Source organism: Triturus cristatus, chromosome 7 (assembly GCF_964204655.1).
Source record: "Triturus cristatus chromosome 7, aTriCri1.1, whole genome shotgun sequence".
Classification (NCBI taxonomy): Eukaryota; Metazoa; Chordata; class Amphibia; order Caudata; family Salamandridae; genus Triturus; species Triturus cristatus.
Window position 1 is genome coordinate 1,594,234,936 of NC_140590.1, and position 18,122 is coordinate 1,594,253,057.

The 18,122-nt window shown below is 46.0% G+C and overlaps 1 protein-coding gene across 1 annotated transcript in view; it reads right to left on the reverse strand.

Annotated features, from left to right (window-relative positions):
- Window positions 1–17,639, reverse strand: part of CTSZ (cathepsin Z) — a 104,596-nt gene extending 86,957 nt beyond the window's left edge. The window contains exon 1 of the mRNA XM_085619454.1: window positions 17,463–17,639. Coding sequence (XP_085475580.1) covers window positions 17,463–17,581 — 119 coding nt within the window. The 5' untranslated portion in view covers window positions 17,582–17,639. The remainder of the gene's footprint in view (window positions 1–17,462) is intronic.
- Window positions 17,640–18,122: the final 483 nt, after the last annotated feature.

Genomic DNA, 18,122 nt, shown 5'->3' on the forward strand with positions numbered 1-18,122 from the left:
TAAATGTGCTGGACTGTGAACTGTGGCTATAATGGCTTGAACCATGGAATCAGGGAGAAACCATACAGATTTCTCCTTCGTCATCCATCCTTGATCTGTCTGGATCCCTCCTAGTTCAGTCCACTTCTTTATTTCTTCTGCTGTGGCATGTGTCTGTATGTCAATTACGTCAAGTGCGGGATCCTTAATTGTCATACACTGTGTTGGTGTCTGAACTATTGGCTTTGTCATGTCTAATGTGCGATTCTGAGCAGTCTGTTTAGCTGTTCTGTCAGCTAAATCATTGCCTTGAGAAATGGTATCAGTAACCTTCGTGTGTGCTTTACATTTCATAATCGATATAGCAGTGGGTAGATGTATTGCGTCTAACAAGGCATGAATGAGGGGTCCGTGCTGAATGTGGGCACCATGGGACGTTAAATAACCTCTCTCTCGCCACAGCACGCCGAAGTCGTGTACAACTCCGAATGCATAACGTGAGTCAGTGTATACATTAACTTTCTTATTTGTGGCTTGAATACAGGCTTGCGTTAGAGCAATAAGTTCTGCTGCTTGGGCTGACAGAGTATCTATACAATGTGTCTCAATAACTTCAGTGTCTGTTGTGACTGCATACGCGGCCACTAAATCTCCTGTACTTGTTCTCATGCACGATCCGTCTACATACAATGTCAGGTCTGGATCTAACAATGGAACGTCTGTTAAGTCTTGTCTAGGTTTCGTCTTTATTTCAATGATTTCAACACAATCATGAGCTAGTGGGTCTGTTCCAATTACAGGTAATAGTGTAGCAGGATTCAATGTATTACACCGTCGGATCTCTATGTGTGGTTGAAACAATGTCAGTTCATAACCGGTAAGTCTTGCTATGGTCAAGTGTTGTGTTTGTGTTCGGTTCACAAGAATCTCTACTGCATGTGGTACTTGTACTGTCAATGGGTGTCCTAATACTATGGCATCGCTTTGTCTGATTGCTAAAGCTGTCGCTGCCACTGATTTCAGGCATGCAGGCAAAGCCTGAGCTACGGGATCTAATGTACTGGAAAAATAAGCACATGGCTTGCGTGATCCTGCTTGATCCTGAGTGAGTACTGACAAGGCAGTACCTTCGCGTTCTGTAACAAAGAGTGTAAAATGTTTGCTATAACATGGTGTTGCTAAAACAGGTGCTTGACATAAAGCTTTCTTTAGGCTTTCAAAAGCTTGTGTATGTTCCTGAGTCCAAGGGAGAACAGTCGATGTGGCTGCCTCCTGTGTGGTTAACTGAATGAGTGGTTTTGCTAGAAATGCGTACTGAGGGATCCACTGCCTACAATATGAAGTGAGGCCTATGAAAGCCCGCACCTCCTTCTGTGTCTGGGGTATTGACATGTTAGCAATTAACTGGATGCGATCTGGTGTAAGCTGCCTTCCCTCCTTGGACAGCGAGTGACCAAGATAAATAACTCGCTGAACACAGAATTGCAGCTTAGAAGGGGACACCTTGTGCCCCTTGTCGGCTAGGAAATGTAAAACTGTCAGAGAAGATTTTTCACATTCTGACTCGCTTCTCGCGGTGATCAGCAGATCATCGACATATTGAAGCAGTGCAGTATTGACTGGCATGTGGATACTGTCAAGTTCTCGTTTCAATGCTTGGCTGTAGATGCTGGGGCTTTCTGTGAATCCTTGGGGAGCGCGTGAGAATTTAAAGCTGCGCCCATTTAAACTGAATCCGAACAAGTATTGGCTTTCCGGATCTATTGGGACGCTGAAAAAGGCATTCTTGAGATCAATTACAGTAAAAAATGTTGCTTCGGAATCAATTGCTGTCAACAATGATGATATATCAGGGACCACAGGGAATTGTGGTACAATACACTTGTTTAGTTCACGCAAATCAATAACCAATCGGTACACTGGTGGGGCAGTAGGATCAGTTCGTTTAAGAATCGGAATTATCGGTGAATTACATACATTGGAGTCTGTTTCTATAACTACTCCCTGGGCAATCAGCTCATCAATGATTTTCAACAAAGCCACTACAGCATCATGCGGTAACTTGTATTGTCGCATTCGTGGTAGTACCACTCCTGCTTTCAATGTAACTCGATAGGGTGTAATGTTCATGCAGCCAACATCCGTAGGGCCTTGTGCCCATAGATGTACTGGTAAAGTCTGTAGTCGGGGATCCATGTCTCTAGACACATAGTGACCTTTAAAATCACGCAAAAACAACCTTACTCCTTCCGGAGAACAACATATTATGGCTCCTAGTGCTTTCAGAGTTTTAATTCCTAACAGATTTTCTGGGCATGATTTAGTAAGCAATAAATCTGTAGTTCGTGTCAAAGGTCCTATCGTAAGTGGTAGAGGCTGTGATACTTCATTAACAATAGGTTTTCCCGAAAAACCAAGGGAAACATTTTGAGAGCCTGAGAGGGGTGCCCCTGGAACTTCACTACGTTTTATAGTTGTTCGACTTGCCCCTGTATCGAGTAAGAATTTTCTATCCTGACCTAATAATTCACTATGTACATAAGGTCCTTCTTGATCTACAGGAATCTCGATAAGCGGTAAGTCAACTTCCCTCTCTAGGCTGGTTCATGCGTAACGCTGATACTCAGGGTATTCATACTGTGCAGTCTGATACATTTGTCGTGTTGTGGTTTGTGTGGCAGTAGCAGGCAACAGTGGTGCAGCTGGCACAAACTGTATGGGTTGCTGTGAGGCTGGCATGGACTGTTGCTGAACTGGCATGGACATAGCTCCTTGTTCATTCTGATCTTGTCTAACTAATCGTGGTCTCTCTTTTGCAATACCTGTAGCTATATTACGTTTCAGGACTGGACAATCATGTACATAATGGCCTAGTTGTTTACAGTAATTGCAGGTTCCTTTTACAGGAACTGCAGAATCACCAGAATGTGTCACACCCTTTTTGTGACCATCTGCTGGTACTGTCTGAGAAACTAGCATTTTCATTTTTGTATCCTTCATGCGTCTATGCTCGTGTTCTTGTTCATCCCTAATTCTATTGTGATGATACTGTAACATTTGTAGCATTTGCGACGGAGTGTTACTTTGCCAGGTACTCTCGAATTTCAATATTCTATTCTTCACTGGGGGCAATGCATTTTCCACTAATTTTGTCACAAATAGATGTGGATATGAGTCACTACTTGCCTTTATACCACTATTTATACCAAAACATTTTTCAAATCGAGCATAATAATCGCTTGTGTCTTCATCTTGCTTTTGTTTACAGGCTGTGATTGCACCCCAATCTTCCTTTTTTGTAGTTAATAAACGTGGCAGTACCTGTACTAGTAAACCTGGTAACAGTTTAACTTTATCCCCGAGCCCCGAACCTGCAGTTCGGCTCCTTTCTTCCTCTGCTAATGCTGTCCAGTCTATCTTTTGGTCTCCTACTTCCCACTCTTTTTCTTTCAGTTTTTCATAAATGCCAGCAGGCAAAAGCACCTTTAATATCGTCATAATATCAGGAAAGGTGTACTCTCCCATCAGTAACATGTCTTTAATTTCTCGGTGGAAACCCGCTGGGTCTTTGTCATGACTAGGTACTACTTTCTTCATTTCTAATAATTCCATTTTTGATATGGGTGTGTAAACAAATACACGGTGAAACTCATTGTCTTCGCCTTTTATTGGGTGCACTTCTCGTAAAGGATTTTGTCTATCCATATAGTACGGTGCTCTTTCTCTGCGGGGCAGGGAGAGAGAATCTGGATTTACAAAAAGGACATACTGCTTACGTGACACTAATATCTCTTTAATTAGCTTGTTACTAGAACCTCTCCATCTGTTTGTGAGTAGTTCCGTTAATATATCAGGTAAAGGACCAGGGTCAGCATGTTGGCTCTTATATAATATGAGGAGTTGCTGAATCATATAGATTCCAGCTAAGCGTTGTTCATCTGTACTGAGGTTGAGAAACGTGTGTGCTACGGTCTCATCACCGTATTTTTCAGGACTAACAATCCAGTGAACGGCTGATCTGGCTAATTCTTGCTCATCCATGGAATCGAGGAGGTGGTAACCTCTTCGTTCTCGTAGTATCTTGTCTGCGGCTTGAAACAAATGTTCAGGAGATTTCAGATTTATTACAGGCGTCGGATACGTTCTGCTATTATTTGGGTATACAGAGTGTATTGGATCAGAAAAACATCTAGTATTTTCACAGGATCTTCCTCTGCCTACATAGGCTATGGTCTCTGACTGTCTTGCGGAATTCCCTGATTCGGACACTTCATCTTGCTCAAACTCGTCTGTTCCCAATCTCTCTTCATGAATACGTTCTATTTCTTTACGTATTTTTCGGCACATGGCTATTATACAATTTTGTTTATCGTGTCTCCCTTCCGATATATTCTGACTCCATCTTGTAAGAATAAGCATTGCATTCGGGTCTACCCCCGGACGATCTTGATTTCTGATCACACAGTTTATGAGGAAACGTAACAGTTCCCCCTGTATCTCTACTTTCTGGAATTCCATAGCTCTGTTAATACAGCCTGGATCTCGTCCTGTTTGAACAAAATGATATATGTTATCCAGATGCGTAGTCATTCCTGGTAACCTTGCTAAATACTCTGCGGCTCGTCTGATACGTAATGATGCCAGGACCATTTCGTCCTCTTTACCGACCACGGGGTCATATCTACAATTAACAAGGAGTTCCTTAAGCGTACGTTCATTTACGAATTTTGGTGTACGTGAATGTGCTGACTCTTGAAAGACAAGTTTATTTATTCTAGGTGGTGTAAAAGTACTGCTAGCACCTCCCGTGGCCCCATCTGGGGCGTTGGGTGTGAATGGGTTCGTCGAACGTGACACAGCAACTATGGGTGTCGATACCTCTGTAGAGTCGACTGCGGAGACAGATGCGGAAACAGATGTGCTTGCCGACGCTTGTGTTGGAACTTGCTGTTGCACGGGGACAGATACCTGATCCTGACGTTGAACCCCTCCGCCAGACGGTCTATGTGATGTGGCGTTAGCATACTCGGGAGCTGCGTCATCTAGATATGAGGAAAGAAAAACATCTTCTGCGGTTCTGGGATGCCCTTTTGGATGTACCTTAATTGGAAATAATGGGGGTGGCAAGTCTTTTGGCATCTCTGGAGCAGCCTTAGGTAGTCCTTCGGCTAGAAGGGGATACATACCATTCATAAGAGCATTTCTTTGTCTATTTACTTGTTCTGATTTCACTCGGATACCTTCCTCAATTAATAGATTTTCTTGAACTTTATTTGAACTTTCTTTACTCCTCTCTTCTTGTCTACGTGCTTTTTCTGTTCGTCTATGAGATTCTTTACGCCATAACTCAACAGCGTCTTTCTGTGACTGTCTGACCTTTCTTTTCCATAACTCTTCCTCCACTTTCATGATGCACTCTGCATCCCAGGTTCCCGCTATGGGCCACCTTTGACTTTCCGGTAATCCCTTGGTATAATCTACCCATAGATCAAGAAACAATATGGCATCTAAGCCATGTTTATGGTACATAAAATGCCCTGGAGTGTCCCTAGGAGGAATAGGAACTGCTTCTTCAAGCACCCCTTTTCTAGTAGTAATCTGTCTTAACTTTGAGAAGAGCGGCATATTGTCAACTGATCTGATACTTACTCTTGAACTTACTTAATATGAAAAAAACACAATAATGAACGGTGAACAATGAACAATCATTCATACCACAATATGCAAGACATTTCTGACTACTTTAAACATTAAACATTAAACATTTTAACAATGATCGACAATGATGACAGTCTGCCTAACTAATCACCACGCTAAATTCTTGACAATAACTGAATACTTCGGAATACTTGATATACTGCTAAACAGTACATATACACTGCTAAACAGTGCAGACCGGATTTGTGTACCCAAATCCGTCTTGACCGGCACAACCTATGTGCGCGTCAACACGCCTCCCCGGCGATGGTACTCACCGAGTAGCTCCTTGAAACGAAAGGCCTCAGAGAATGGACAGGACTCGATGACTGCGGACAGCGGACCCTCTAGACATCGGGATTTCGAGAAGCCTGGTGGGCCTCTGTATACCTCGGATCTTGCTCTCTCAGCTAGGCTCTGGTCGGGATACTTCGCACTTCTCACCGCCTCGTCTGGGTTGATCGCAGCCTCAGTCGCCCCCGCTTGACCGGAGGGAGCTTACAGGAAATCCTGCTGGTACGCGTTTATGGTCCGTCCAGCTGTGGCAGGAGACCGGGCCTGCAACGCACCGCCGGCGCGTGAGATGAGAAAGTGTCCCTGTTCGGGCGCCATTATGTGGTAAATAAAATACCGGACTGAATTTCATACGGAATCTTAAAATAAAGTAAATAGCTCAAAATAACAAGAGGCAGAATCCGTGGTATAAGAGGTTTTCTAAATGGGCTTTATTCCATTCAAAATGGCCGACTCGAGTCGCGGCCTTCAGGTTCCGTCACCACGAAGGTTCAGGAAGTGAAGTACAATAATTTATTGACAGACATGTATTTTTATAATAAGTACATTACAATGAAACGAATGTAGAAGGCGTAACATTTGATAAGGAAAGTGACAAAACAGGTACGTAATCGAAACTAGGCGTAATAAGGAATAAAAGAAACATGATTGGTTTGCATTATCAAACATAGGTGGATCTATAAGATAATACTTGGCATAGATGCGCGCGCAGCAGTATGACGTGTAATTGACGTGCAACTAGGGGGTGAAGGGGACTTGACATTTAGCTCTACATGTGGAGACGAGAAGTCTGAGGGGTCAAGTCAACCTAATCCCAAATCATATCTAACATCCTATGTTTAAAGAACTATGTTATCCACAAGGAAGGACTCTCGGACAGGATCTATTCTATACTAACTGTGTGTGCGTGTACAAGCGTCTGAGTGTCTATATGAGATGCGAGGGGCAGAAAACTTTCCATGGCAGCAGGGCTATGAATCACTTGCAGGAGGACGGAAAGGCTGAGTCCTTTGCTTGTGAGCTAAAGGAAATGTTTACCTAAATCACTAGACAGGAATGCATCGGCTGAAGAGCAAAATAGATAATTCGAAGGTGAAATACAGCTTCTTGGCAGGCAGGCGTAAACTGGCCGAGGCAGGCACCGTTAGCTGCACAGGGAGTAGGACAAAGTTCATGGATACAGATGCGAGCTCAAACTGAAGCTGTCAAAGACAGAGAGCAGGGAAAGGCTTTGAGGACAGAATCGGGCCTACTTGCCTGAACTGTAAAAATGAAGTAACTTAGCCATATAAAGTCGGTGACCTTTCATACCTAGGAATCGAATATCCAGCCCATCGATGGCGGATCTGACAGAGAACATGTCGACGGTAGACACACATATGTTTGCGTCTTAGAAACTTGAACTGGAGGGAACATACATGTACTTGTAACATGCATATAGAACCGTTGGGGTCCAAGATAGGGGACATAACTGACCAGGAAAATCCACATTTCCACATGGTAAGGGGGCTGAAATGGACGGAAGATCAGGAGGATCGAATATCATTATTCGCTGATGAGGTTATATCTTCCCTCCCCCTATAAGTCCATACATGCTGTTTTGAACATCTTTATGAACTTTAGAAAGTATTCTGGTTATGCGATTAACTGGGGCAAGTCGGTACTGTTTGTGCTTCGGGGACAGGTTCCTCGTCTTCCGGCGGATTGTATGATAGAAGTAGCTAGGGATGGTTTACGATATTTGGGAATCTTTGTCACATCAGATCCGGCCCGGTTTCATAAGCATAACTTGGCCCCTCCGCTAGCCCGGTTGCGAGCAGATGTAAAACACTGGTTGTCCCTGCCTCTGTCCCTAGTGGGCCGCGCTGCCCTCTTTAAGATGCTGGCTCTCCCGCGGTTTTTATACATTCTCCAGAACTGTCCGAATCGTGTCCCAGATACATATTTCGCAGCGGTGGAGAGTGAAGTCCGTACGCTGTCGTGGAACGGCAGGGCCCCTCATGTGGCACTAAAAAAGTTAACGAAAGGGTGGTATTATGGGGGCATACTCCTCCCTGATCTTAAACTCTACTATTGGGCTTCGCAACTGGTAGTGGTGAACCACTGGATGTACCACCTCCCTAATGATCCGGCATATGTGCTGGACAGATATCAAACTGGTCGGTCCGGCTATTTGGGAGCACTATATTCCAAAGTCAAGAAACAGATATTTTGGGCCCACTTCTCACACGGTAGGACTCTGGCACCAGGTGAATTCACGCCTGGGCTGGGCAAACATCCTCACAAAAGCAACGCCACTGTGGCAAGCCCAGAGACTAGGCACTCTATGCCACCAACCAGGATTCGACATGATCGGGATCTCAGTGGTGGGAGATTTGATTAAAAAGGGTTCTATTCTTAGTTTTGAGGAACTCCGGGGGCGTTACCAAATGGCACAAGGGGAACTGTTTCGGTACCTACAAATTAGACACGCCCATATGGCAGTTTTTTCGGACCTCAAGGACATACCAGAGTCGTCGCCGTTAGAGGATCGATTGCTAGATGGGCCATTACACTCGAAAGCCATATCTTTAACCTATAGAAAATTATGTAACAACTTGTCTGACACTTTTGAAAAACTTAGAGAGCAGTGGCAAAGTGACCTGGGGCCTATCGATGATGACGACTGGCAAACAGCCCTGATGTCCCCTAGAGAAGCGGCTATCACCCTCCGCTTCCGACCGATTCAACTTAAGATTCTGCATCGGTCCTATCTGATGGGGGTCACTCTGGCCAAAATAGGTGCCAGAACGGATGCGCTCTGTCTTAGGGGATGCAAGCAAATAGCCACCTTTTACCACACAATCTGTGAATGCCCTGCTATAAAGCATATATGGGATGGAGTCACAACTCGCATTCAAACTGCATTGGGGAAAGAGTTCGCTCTTACACCGCAACTGGGCTTACTTAACATATGGACAGCCACAGACCTCACAGAAATTGGACAACAGATGGCAACATTAGGATATACATTAGTTAAGCGAGAGATAGCACGAAACTGGGGGGCGGCGGACCCACCATCCATTCATGTATGGGCGAAAGAGCTCGACAAGTGTATGGTAGCGGAAAAGGAAGTATTTACAACACGTGGATGTCCTAAAAAGTGGGATAAGAAGTGGATGAAATGGAATGTATACTGGGGAAGTATATGTATATCCCCAATGGTGGAGCTAGAAATGCGAAGAAGTAGAGACAGAGTTGTAACAGATTTGTAATTGTGAATTGTTCTCCCTTGATTCTGGTATAATGTGTTGGATAATTGTAAAGAACAATGAACGGTACAAAGTATGTGATTATTGTTAAACTTAATAAAAAGATATTAAAAAAAATATATGAATGTGTCCTCGTGTAACATAGCTGGGGCTCATGTAAAGCACTCCAATACCTTTGGGTCGAGTTTGCATTATATAAAACTGCACAAAATATATATAGATAGATAGAGAAAACGTACAATGAATCATTAAACATTATATTAATTATCTCAGATATTGTTATACAGGAAGCAGTCTTTTTGTTTTATTTAACTGCAACGGTTTTTCTTTGATGTTTAGTCAAGACTCCCATAATGCTTGCAAGCTAGGCATATTAACTTTACCAATGCTTGTTTAGAAAGTTGTACGTTGCGGCGAACGAGGCCCCCACAGTGCGTTGGAGCACATCACAGGATGTCGGATAAAGGATCATTCTTAATAATTCCAACATACCTAAAAGTAGGGGTAATAAGAGGAAAGGGGTAGGGTTTAACATCATTGAATGGTAATACTTGCGCTGAGTAAATAAACTGCATTACTACAACGGTGTGCTACGTCATTAAGCAACTTTGAGGCAGCCAACTGGAACAGTGAACTAGCACATCAAATATCACTTAAAATAAGCTGCACTATCTGAGCTGGACTTTTCCACAATGGGAAACTTTGAGGCAACTCTCCAAAATGAGTTAACTCCCACCAAACATTATTCCAGAAACCCAGAAGTATGTATCCAAGAAGTGGAATTTCAGGGGTCGTTTGAGGTGGCCGAAGGAGTTGCTCTCTGGGATAGAGACTTCCATAACTTGGGTGCATGGCCTCAGCAAGCCTGCCATGCAGGGAACATTTCTTGAGGCGTAGATCCGAGGGAGACAACTTCCTTTGCTTCTCATCATCTGGGAACCTCTGGAGACGCTCAGTTTATTTGAGAGGTAGTTAGGCGCAGTACCTTATTAAAAAAAAACGCATTTGGTTGGCGTGATGAGCAGAAAAACGATGGATTGAAAAAACTGATTAGCATATGGTTGGGTCCAAACTGGGGTGGCGTGGTGAGCAAAAAAAACGATGGATTAAACCCAGATCTGTGACTAGGGGTGAATGTTTGATTTGTTCTTATGTTCTTTTTTGCTTGTGGCATACAAGTCACGCATGCGATTTTATAGATGCATCTCTACTCAACTGGACGCCAATTTACAGGAGTGAGGCCAGGTGTGTTGTAGCCGCATTTATGGGACAATAGACTGGCCTGCAGCAGCGTGCAGGACTGCCGACAGAGGGGCAAGGCTCTTCCGAGGTATTCCCCTGAGACGGGCATAGTCTTGCTGTGGAAGACCGAGTGAATGTTCTGCTGTTTTCAGGTCTTCAGATGGCAACAAGTGTTTGCAGTTTCAGATGAGTGCACATAGGAACGGCAAAGTGTTGCTGTCTAAAAAGTTATGCCTGAATGCAGATGTTTATTAAGACATGGAGCATTGAGGCAGGTATGACTCTCTGGGAACTGGAAGGACATCTCCCCTGGCTACCAGAGAGCACACTGTCCTCCAAGTCTGAGAGATCTTTCAGAAGCTAGCACACCCATATTGTTGCCTTTGCTAGATCAGCAGCTTGGACTTTGTGCCCCTCATCAATTCTGGATTATAAAATGCTGCTGTCTCGGCTATCTTGTGTTCTTTATTTAACATAGCCCTTCACAAGGAGTCAACGAGCGAGAGACGTCACTTCCGCTCGTCACGGGAGTGAGATTACACCACTGAGTGAAGCGCTGGCAAACCAGTGACGTTTAGACAGAATCCTCCGGGGAAAATTAGCATAAACCTGGTGCACCGAAGAAGGCATGTGTTAATAAGCGCTACCCTCTGAATCCGACACTCTTCCGGACCACAGGCATGACGCACTTTTACGGCTCTTCACACTTCCTGCAACGAAATAGGCAATGGCTTCATAGCGCTTCATAGCGCTTCATGCCCACACGCCTGGAAGCTACGCGTTATGTACACAATGAATGCTGACGTATGTTCAGTGGCGCAGCCATAGGTGTCCTTGTCTCAGTGCAAGGAAGTAAATGACCCCTCCCCCGCTCGCCACCCTGTATAAAACACAGCAATAATATGGGTTCAGTCGGCCCCGGTGCAACTGCACTTGCTGCACCAATGGAAGCCGCGCCCCTACATATGCTGCGTGGACACTATAACAAGGCTAGGGACAGCGCGCGCAGGGTGAAATGTTATCGATGTTCAAAGCATGGCCGAGTTCATGTCTACAGTGTGACCTCCAGAGCTGGGCCTGGGTGCGCGAGGCCTCAAAGGGAGAACTGTGTATTGTGGGCAGTCCGGTTCCGCGGGTAGATGGCACACTGAAGGGAAGGGCGGAGAGGGGAGGCGCGCGGCAGAGCCCTCTGCTTTCTAAAGCAAACAACCCGCACGTGAATATTTGTTTTAACTGTAGAGAGCGTCTGAACTCTGCGCAGGCATGAGACGGGCCGATCCCTTGATGGGCCCACCGAACAGATTCATTATCGACCCTTTTGTGAAGTCCTTGGCTGTGCTTACAACTTTTGGATTAGTTCCCTGATTACGTTATAAACTATCTCGAATCCTGGTATGTATCTCCCCGTTTTTTCATGTTCTTTAAACAGGATAATTGATGTACTATATGCCTGACCTGGTTGTTGTTTTAGATATCGTCTCCACTCTACATTTAGGTCTTATTCTGGACCCTATAAAAAGAACCCCATTGAATATTCCTATTTTTCAAGATATATTCGGTGTCTGAGCTCTACCACCTTGTGCATCTTGCATGTAATGACTTTCTTTTATGGGCACCCTTAATTATTAATTTTTTCAACTCGCCTTTTTCTAATTTGGCATTCACTACTAGCTATACATCATACATAATAGTGTGAAATACACTGGCCTCCTTTCTTTGTCTCTGTGGTTTTCTATCTTTATTCGTTTCTCTCTTTCTGGTGCACTCTATTCCGTTGTTTGATTATCAGGCTTTTTAAATCAAACTATGAATCAAATCTCACCTCTGGGCTGACCTTTGTCACAACTAAGGGGCAGATTTACAAGCCTCTTTTGCGGCATTTTTAACATGGGAAAAATGACGCAAAAGTGGCGCAAGGGGCTTGTAAATCTGCCCCTAAGTTTCTATCGATGCTAAAAAACAAAGAATCATGTACCCTCTGTGTATGATAGCTAATACATGTACAAATTGTTGATATAGTTCCTTGTGATTTTTAGGCGTGTCTGTGTGTCCCGCACTACCTATTAACCTCCGCCCTGATGAAGGTGTCGCCTCTCTAAAGGCGTTACACCGAAACGCGCGTTGGCATTTAATCCCTCTTGTGCCCTTGAACTGGTCTCCATCCACCATCTGAAGGATACACGAGAATGCTTAATCCTATCATCAAGAGGCAGTTTTACCATCTGGAGGGTTTTGTGATGTTCTAGGAATGTGTTTGCTTTGAGGAATGTATGCGTATATCATTATTAGTGAGTGTAAGTATGACTGATAGTTATGATTGTTATGTGTGGGACATTTATTTATATTCTCATAAATAACTATGTTTTATTTATGTATTTTTTAAATGTGATAATCATGTTTGATATTATGAAAATAAAAGAAAAATTATTTTGCTAATTAACCAGTTCCTTGAAAATTTGAATATATGTGTTAGGTCAGCCCCAGGTATTGATATGAAATATTAGGGCCCTCTTTTGGGCCTTTTGTAATTCCTATGGGCGGGTGACCCTTTTTAGTGGTGATGAGAAGGGCTGAGCCAGGCAGTAACTGGCCTTAAAGGCTGTCCAACTACAGAATCCAACTGCTTAGAGTAAAACCGTATCACCCCACAGGCAGGGCACAAGTCCTAAAAAAAGAAATGGGGGGGGGGGGGACGTTGACGTCACGACAGGAAGTGACGTCACGACAAGAAGTGACGTCACGAAAGGTGGCTTGCACCATCAGACTCATTGCCTTTCCTCGCTTACCCCTTAGATGCGATTGCATCAGAGAAGCCAGCGCATGAGCAGCGTTCTGAATGAGCTCCGATCTCGCCCCAGAGAGGCCAAAGAGTGAATGTGTGGCTCCATTTGCTCCAGTTATCGAGCTCCCGGTAAAATAAGTGGGGGGACGCCGTCCACCTGCGTGGTACCCCAACTCGAGCCCTGCCCACAGGCCTACATTGAACATATAACACCCCACACCCTTTTTACGTGCACTGAACACCAACAAGATTCGACCATCAGGGCAAGCTGTTTGCCAGAAACGGAAAACACAAGAAAAGCATGCCTGGGCGGCCGAGTGCTATCTACTGGATGCCCAACGTGTACAGATGCATCATGGGCAGGGCTTTAAGTGGGATGAAAAAACTGGGGGGGGGGGTTCTCAAAGGGGTGTGGCCAATATAATTAAGGGCGTGGCTTAACCACTTGGCTGCGGCGCGAATTCCGCCGCAGCGCTGGGGGGGTTTGGGAGGTTTGCGGCGCCGCTATGCTTATGACGGAACCACGCCGTCATGAGTCACGGGCGAGCTGTGCTCATGACAGCGTGGTTCCGTCATGACTCCACCCACTTGCGCTAATCGCCCGCACAGGCGGGGAATTAGCGCCGCGTGGGCGGAGCGGCCGCCAACGGCCGCAGCATGACGGAACCACTAAGTCATGAGCACACGGCGCCCGTGGCTCATGACGGAGTGGTTCCGTCAAGGGCATGCAAGGGGTTAAAAACACAATAGCTAAAGATCTGTGCTTAGCATAGTGTGCCGCCCGACTTGTATTGTTTCTGTCATTGCATCCAGATATATGATACAACAAGTAATATAACTACAACAAGGCAGAGCTATTGGCTTTGTCAATGGTTGTTAGTTGCATAAGATAAATAAGCAGCAACTATGGCTTGTATAGAATATTGAAAAATCTTACACTTAAAGCCCTGGTGACACCACCACGATGTTGCTGCTCCCGAGTTTCAAAAAGAGAAGGGAAATCCAAATAGAAAACAACTCTTTTTAAAGGTTTTCCCTTCCCCTACAAGGCTCACATGGCATGACCTCATCCCGTAACTTCTTCACAAGTGAGCAGTGTGAGCACTCGCACATGGATGTGCCTGCTGTCCCGAAACGGGTCTCTATCGGGCTCTGTTTTGTGCCCTGGCATTTTTTTACGGACTGCAGTGACAGCAGACTGCTGTCACTACAGTCCGAAAAACAAAACGGACCGCCTGTGCCAGGGCACAAAACAGAGCCCGATAGAGACCCGTTTCGAGGCCCCCTTAAAAAAACTGCCGATGAGACCCGGCCCACTTAAAGGCTGATCATGGGGAATATATCACGTTACTCCACTAACCATCACTCCGCATACCGTCATCACAACATTTTTATAACGCAAATTCTATCACCCCGCAATTTATAATAACGCAAACTTTTACCACGACTATACTTTTACCACGCATCCCATTACAATGCAAAGGCATGCGTGGTAAAGGTATACTCCTAGTAAAAGTTTTACAGGTAAGTGAGAGTACACTAACCCTAACCTACACTACACAAACACACCCTACACTCCACTAACACTACCCTAAACCACTACCCTACATAAACACGACCCTGAACTACACTAACACCACAACCCTAAACACTACCCTAAACCCTAAAACACTACCCTACACTACACATACACTTTTTTTTTACTCCGCATGTACATTTACCAGAGGCGCAACTAGAGCCACATTTCGAGGGGGGGGGGCTGAATCTTTAAGCAATAGGCAGAGTGGAGCTGATTTCGGGGGGGGGGGGGGACTGAATCTTTAAGCAATAGGCAGAGTGGAGCTGCAGGGGCTCTTATAAGGGGTGAAACAACAGCAAGGCCTCATTAACATGTAAATGGTCTTTTAAAGACCTGTGAAGTGCTCGGGTGCGGCCGTGTGAGTGCCCAGGAAGCTGTCTCATCCCGGGCTGCCACACAGGGGGGGGTGGGGGGGGGGGGCTGAAGCCCTTTGAGTCCAATGGGTGTTGCGCGCCTGGCATTTACCATACATACCTTTACAACGATTTGCGTTGTAAAGGCATGCGTTTTAAATGCACATGCGGAGTAAAAACATGCAGAGTGATGGTATGCGGGGTAAGTGCACTATGCGGAGAAAATGTATGCAGGGTCAAAGTCCGCCTTGTAAAAAAAACTTTGTAAACGTTGTGAGTGGATCATGGGAGAATCCATACATAACGGAAATGAATAGCTATACCGGGTTTCAAAATCTACCCTGGACAGCTACTGGTCTCTATGGCAGGGAGAAGGGTGACCTGACCTGAACACCTGCCTTCTGTTCCATGGTAACAACACCCCCCCCACCCCACACACACATCACCACCCCCACTTCAAAAGGAGCAGGTGATTCCTCGTGATTGTCTGACACCGAAGGCTGAGGGGAATCCCCACTTCCGCATTAGAAACAAAGGGACGCTGACCTGGTGTGCTATTAAAAAAAATACAGTTTCAGTCCCGCTTCCCCATTCGCGAATAGCAAACAAGGGGCCCTGCGGGGGAGGGACCCATTGAGAAACTAAGGAACTAGACACGAATACTTACATCACATCCGGGGCCGAACACAGATGTCTCTGCGGGACAAGCCACGTGCCAAACACCTGCACATCACATGCTAAACATCTGGACCTCTGCCATGGTTTTAGCACCGAGTTCGGCAATTTCACACAGCAAGGGGGGGAGGGGGGGGGTTGTATCTCTCACTGTGGTGGTACTGTAGTCCTGAGTCTGGGGCTAAATCAATAGAAAGAAATCCAAGACTAGGATCTCACTGCCGGGCACAGAGAGCCCTCCACTGCCTGCCCTCAGTCTTTTTAGGGCAGATCTGAGTCTACTGGTCATGTGCTGGCCACTGGGGCATACGACCCTGCACAGCCAGCGCTACAATGCGCAGAACGTGCTGCTCGATGTCATCCACTCAGATCAGAATGTGTGATCTTGTGCAGCGCCTCAAAGCCCGCTATGGCCTGGCCCACACAAAAATGTGCTAAGTTCTGATCGTGCTGTAATGTCGCTTTTAAATGAAGTACAGAGGGCACGCAGATCCACTCCCAATCGACTTAAATGGGCACTGAATCAGACGTGACTCTATTCCAGGAGAGTGGCTATTGGTAATGCAGCAGGTGCAGTGGCACCGGGTCAGTGGGCGCGGGCGGCCATCTGGCCGACAGACATGGCTGCATTTCGCTACTTAAATGCTTGCCTTGGGGGCGGCCTCAAGACACCTTTGCTAGGCCGCTGGTCTGCTCCCGCGGCCGCTGGTCTTAAGTGCCTTTTCAGTGATGGGTTGGAGCGCCGGAAACCATCACCACACCGCGTAACGATTTTGCGCACATCCCATACCGCTGCCGCGACGAATTGCCTTATGTGATATGTACATGGATCACGGGGTCACGCTAAGGACTGGCTTTTATGCCACAGCCCAGCAGCGATAATAATAAATCCATTACACAACGCGGCTGTCGCAATTTTGTAGTCGTGGCGCTATGTAATAAGTGTTCCTGTAAACCGCTGGACCAGTTTATAAGGAAATGCAAAATGCCTGCCCTCCTTAACTCAATTAACCTTAAAGCGGAATGTTACCTCCGACAACCCTTGCCGCACACCTTATGATCAGACCTCAATAGGATCACCGGCCCTAGGGCTGCGCATGACCCCGCTCTGTGGGATTTACTGGACCCCTGAGTGCACATCACTAGTCCCTCTGAACTCTGGGGGTTTCCTCAGCACCTGTCCAATGGAAGGAGCTCCCGTTGCGACAAAACCACTCGAGTTACACTTCACTCCACATCCGTTCTCTCCCGTTGTCTGGCACCCTATAGCTCCTAACCCCCCAGAGCTGAACAGCTCCATTCCCTGGTTGCTTTACCTCTCACCTGGACGGACCCTCGAAGGTAGTGGACCCCATCCCAGACCGGCATTGTAAGAACTGGTGCATGTCCTCATTGCTGTACCCCTTCCAAGATGTACCTCCCCTTCAAGCGCTACCATAAGTGTTCCAGCTCTCTTCTAGGCGCTCCATACCCCCTCGGATGAGCCCTCAAAGCCTTCCCCTGTCAGAGAGTCACCCGCAGTAATGCCCCTGCCCTCTATGTGCCCCCCTTGGTGCTGTACCGCCTAACCAGCGCTGTTCATCGCCCCTGGACGCCCCCCGCTGCCATACCTCACTCCCGGGTGCCTCCGGGGCGCCGGCTTGTAGCAGTGCTGCCCCTCCATGAAGTACAGCCCGGCGGAAGCCCAGGGCAGGAGGCAGGCGAGCAGCAGCAGCTCGGGCCGGGCCATAGTCAGTGAGTGAGTGAGTGTGGCTCATGTGATTTCTCACTCCGAGCCGTAGCAGACGGACCCTTCCGGGTCCGCCCCGAGGGTGAGTAAGGGTGTCTGGGACCGCCCTTTAAAGGGGCCGTCGCAAATATACAGCGCCTCAAAGGCGCTGCCCCGTAAACTCTCTGGTCTATCTATACATTTATACATACAATGCGCGCAGAGCAATTACCATATTAGTACATGCTCGAGAAATATTCAAAACATTTCTACCACAAATAATCAATTATTTCTTTGTTTATTTTATACAAAAGCCTAAGAAAACAATCTACAATTTTGATCTGTCTTTCCAACTTGGTAAATTAGACAAACACAGTTGTGATTTTTTAGTACAGTCCTCGAGTTTCACTTTCAGATAACAGCTCCTATACATTTCCTCTCCCTATGTTCTGTTTCTTTGCTAAAAGACAATGTCCACATCGGTGTCCTTATGTGTTTGTCTTTTCCTACTGTCAAAAAACGTATTGTCAGAGTGTCACAGCCATAAGGCCACTGCCAACAC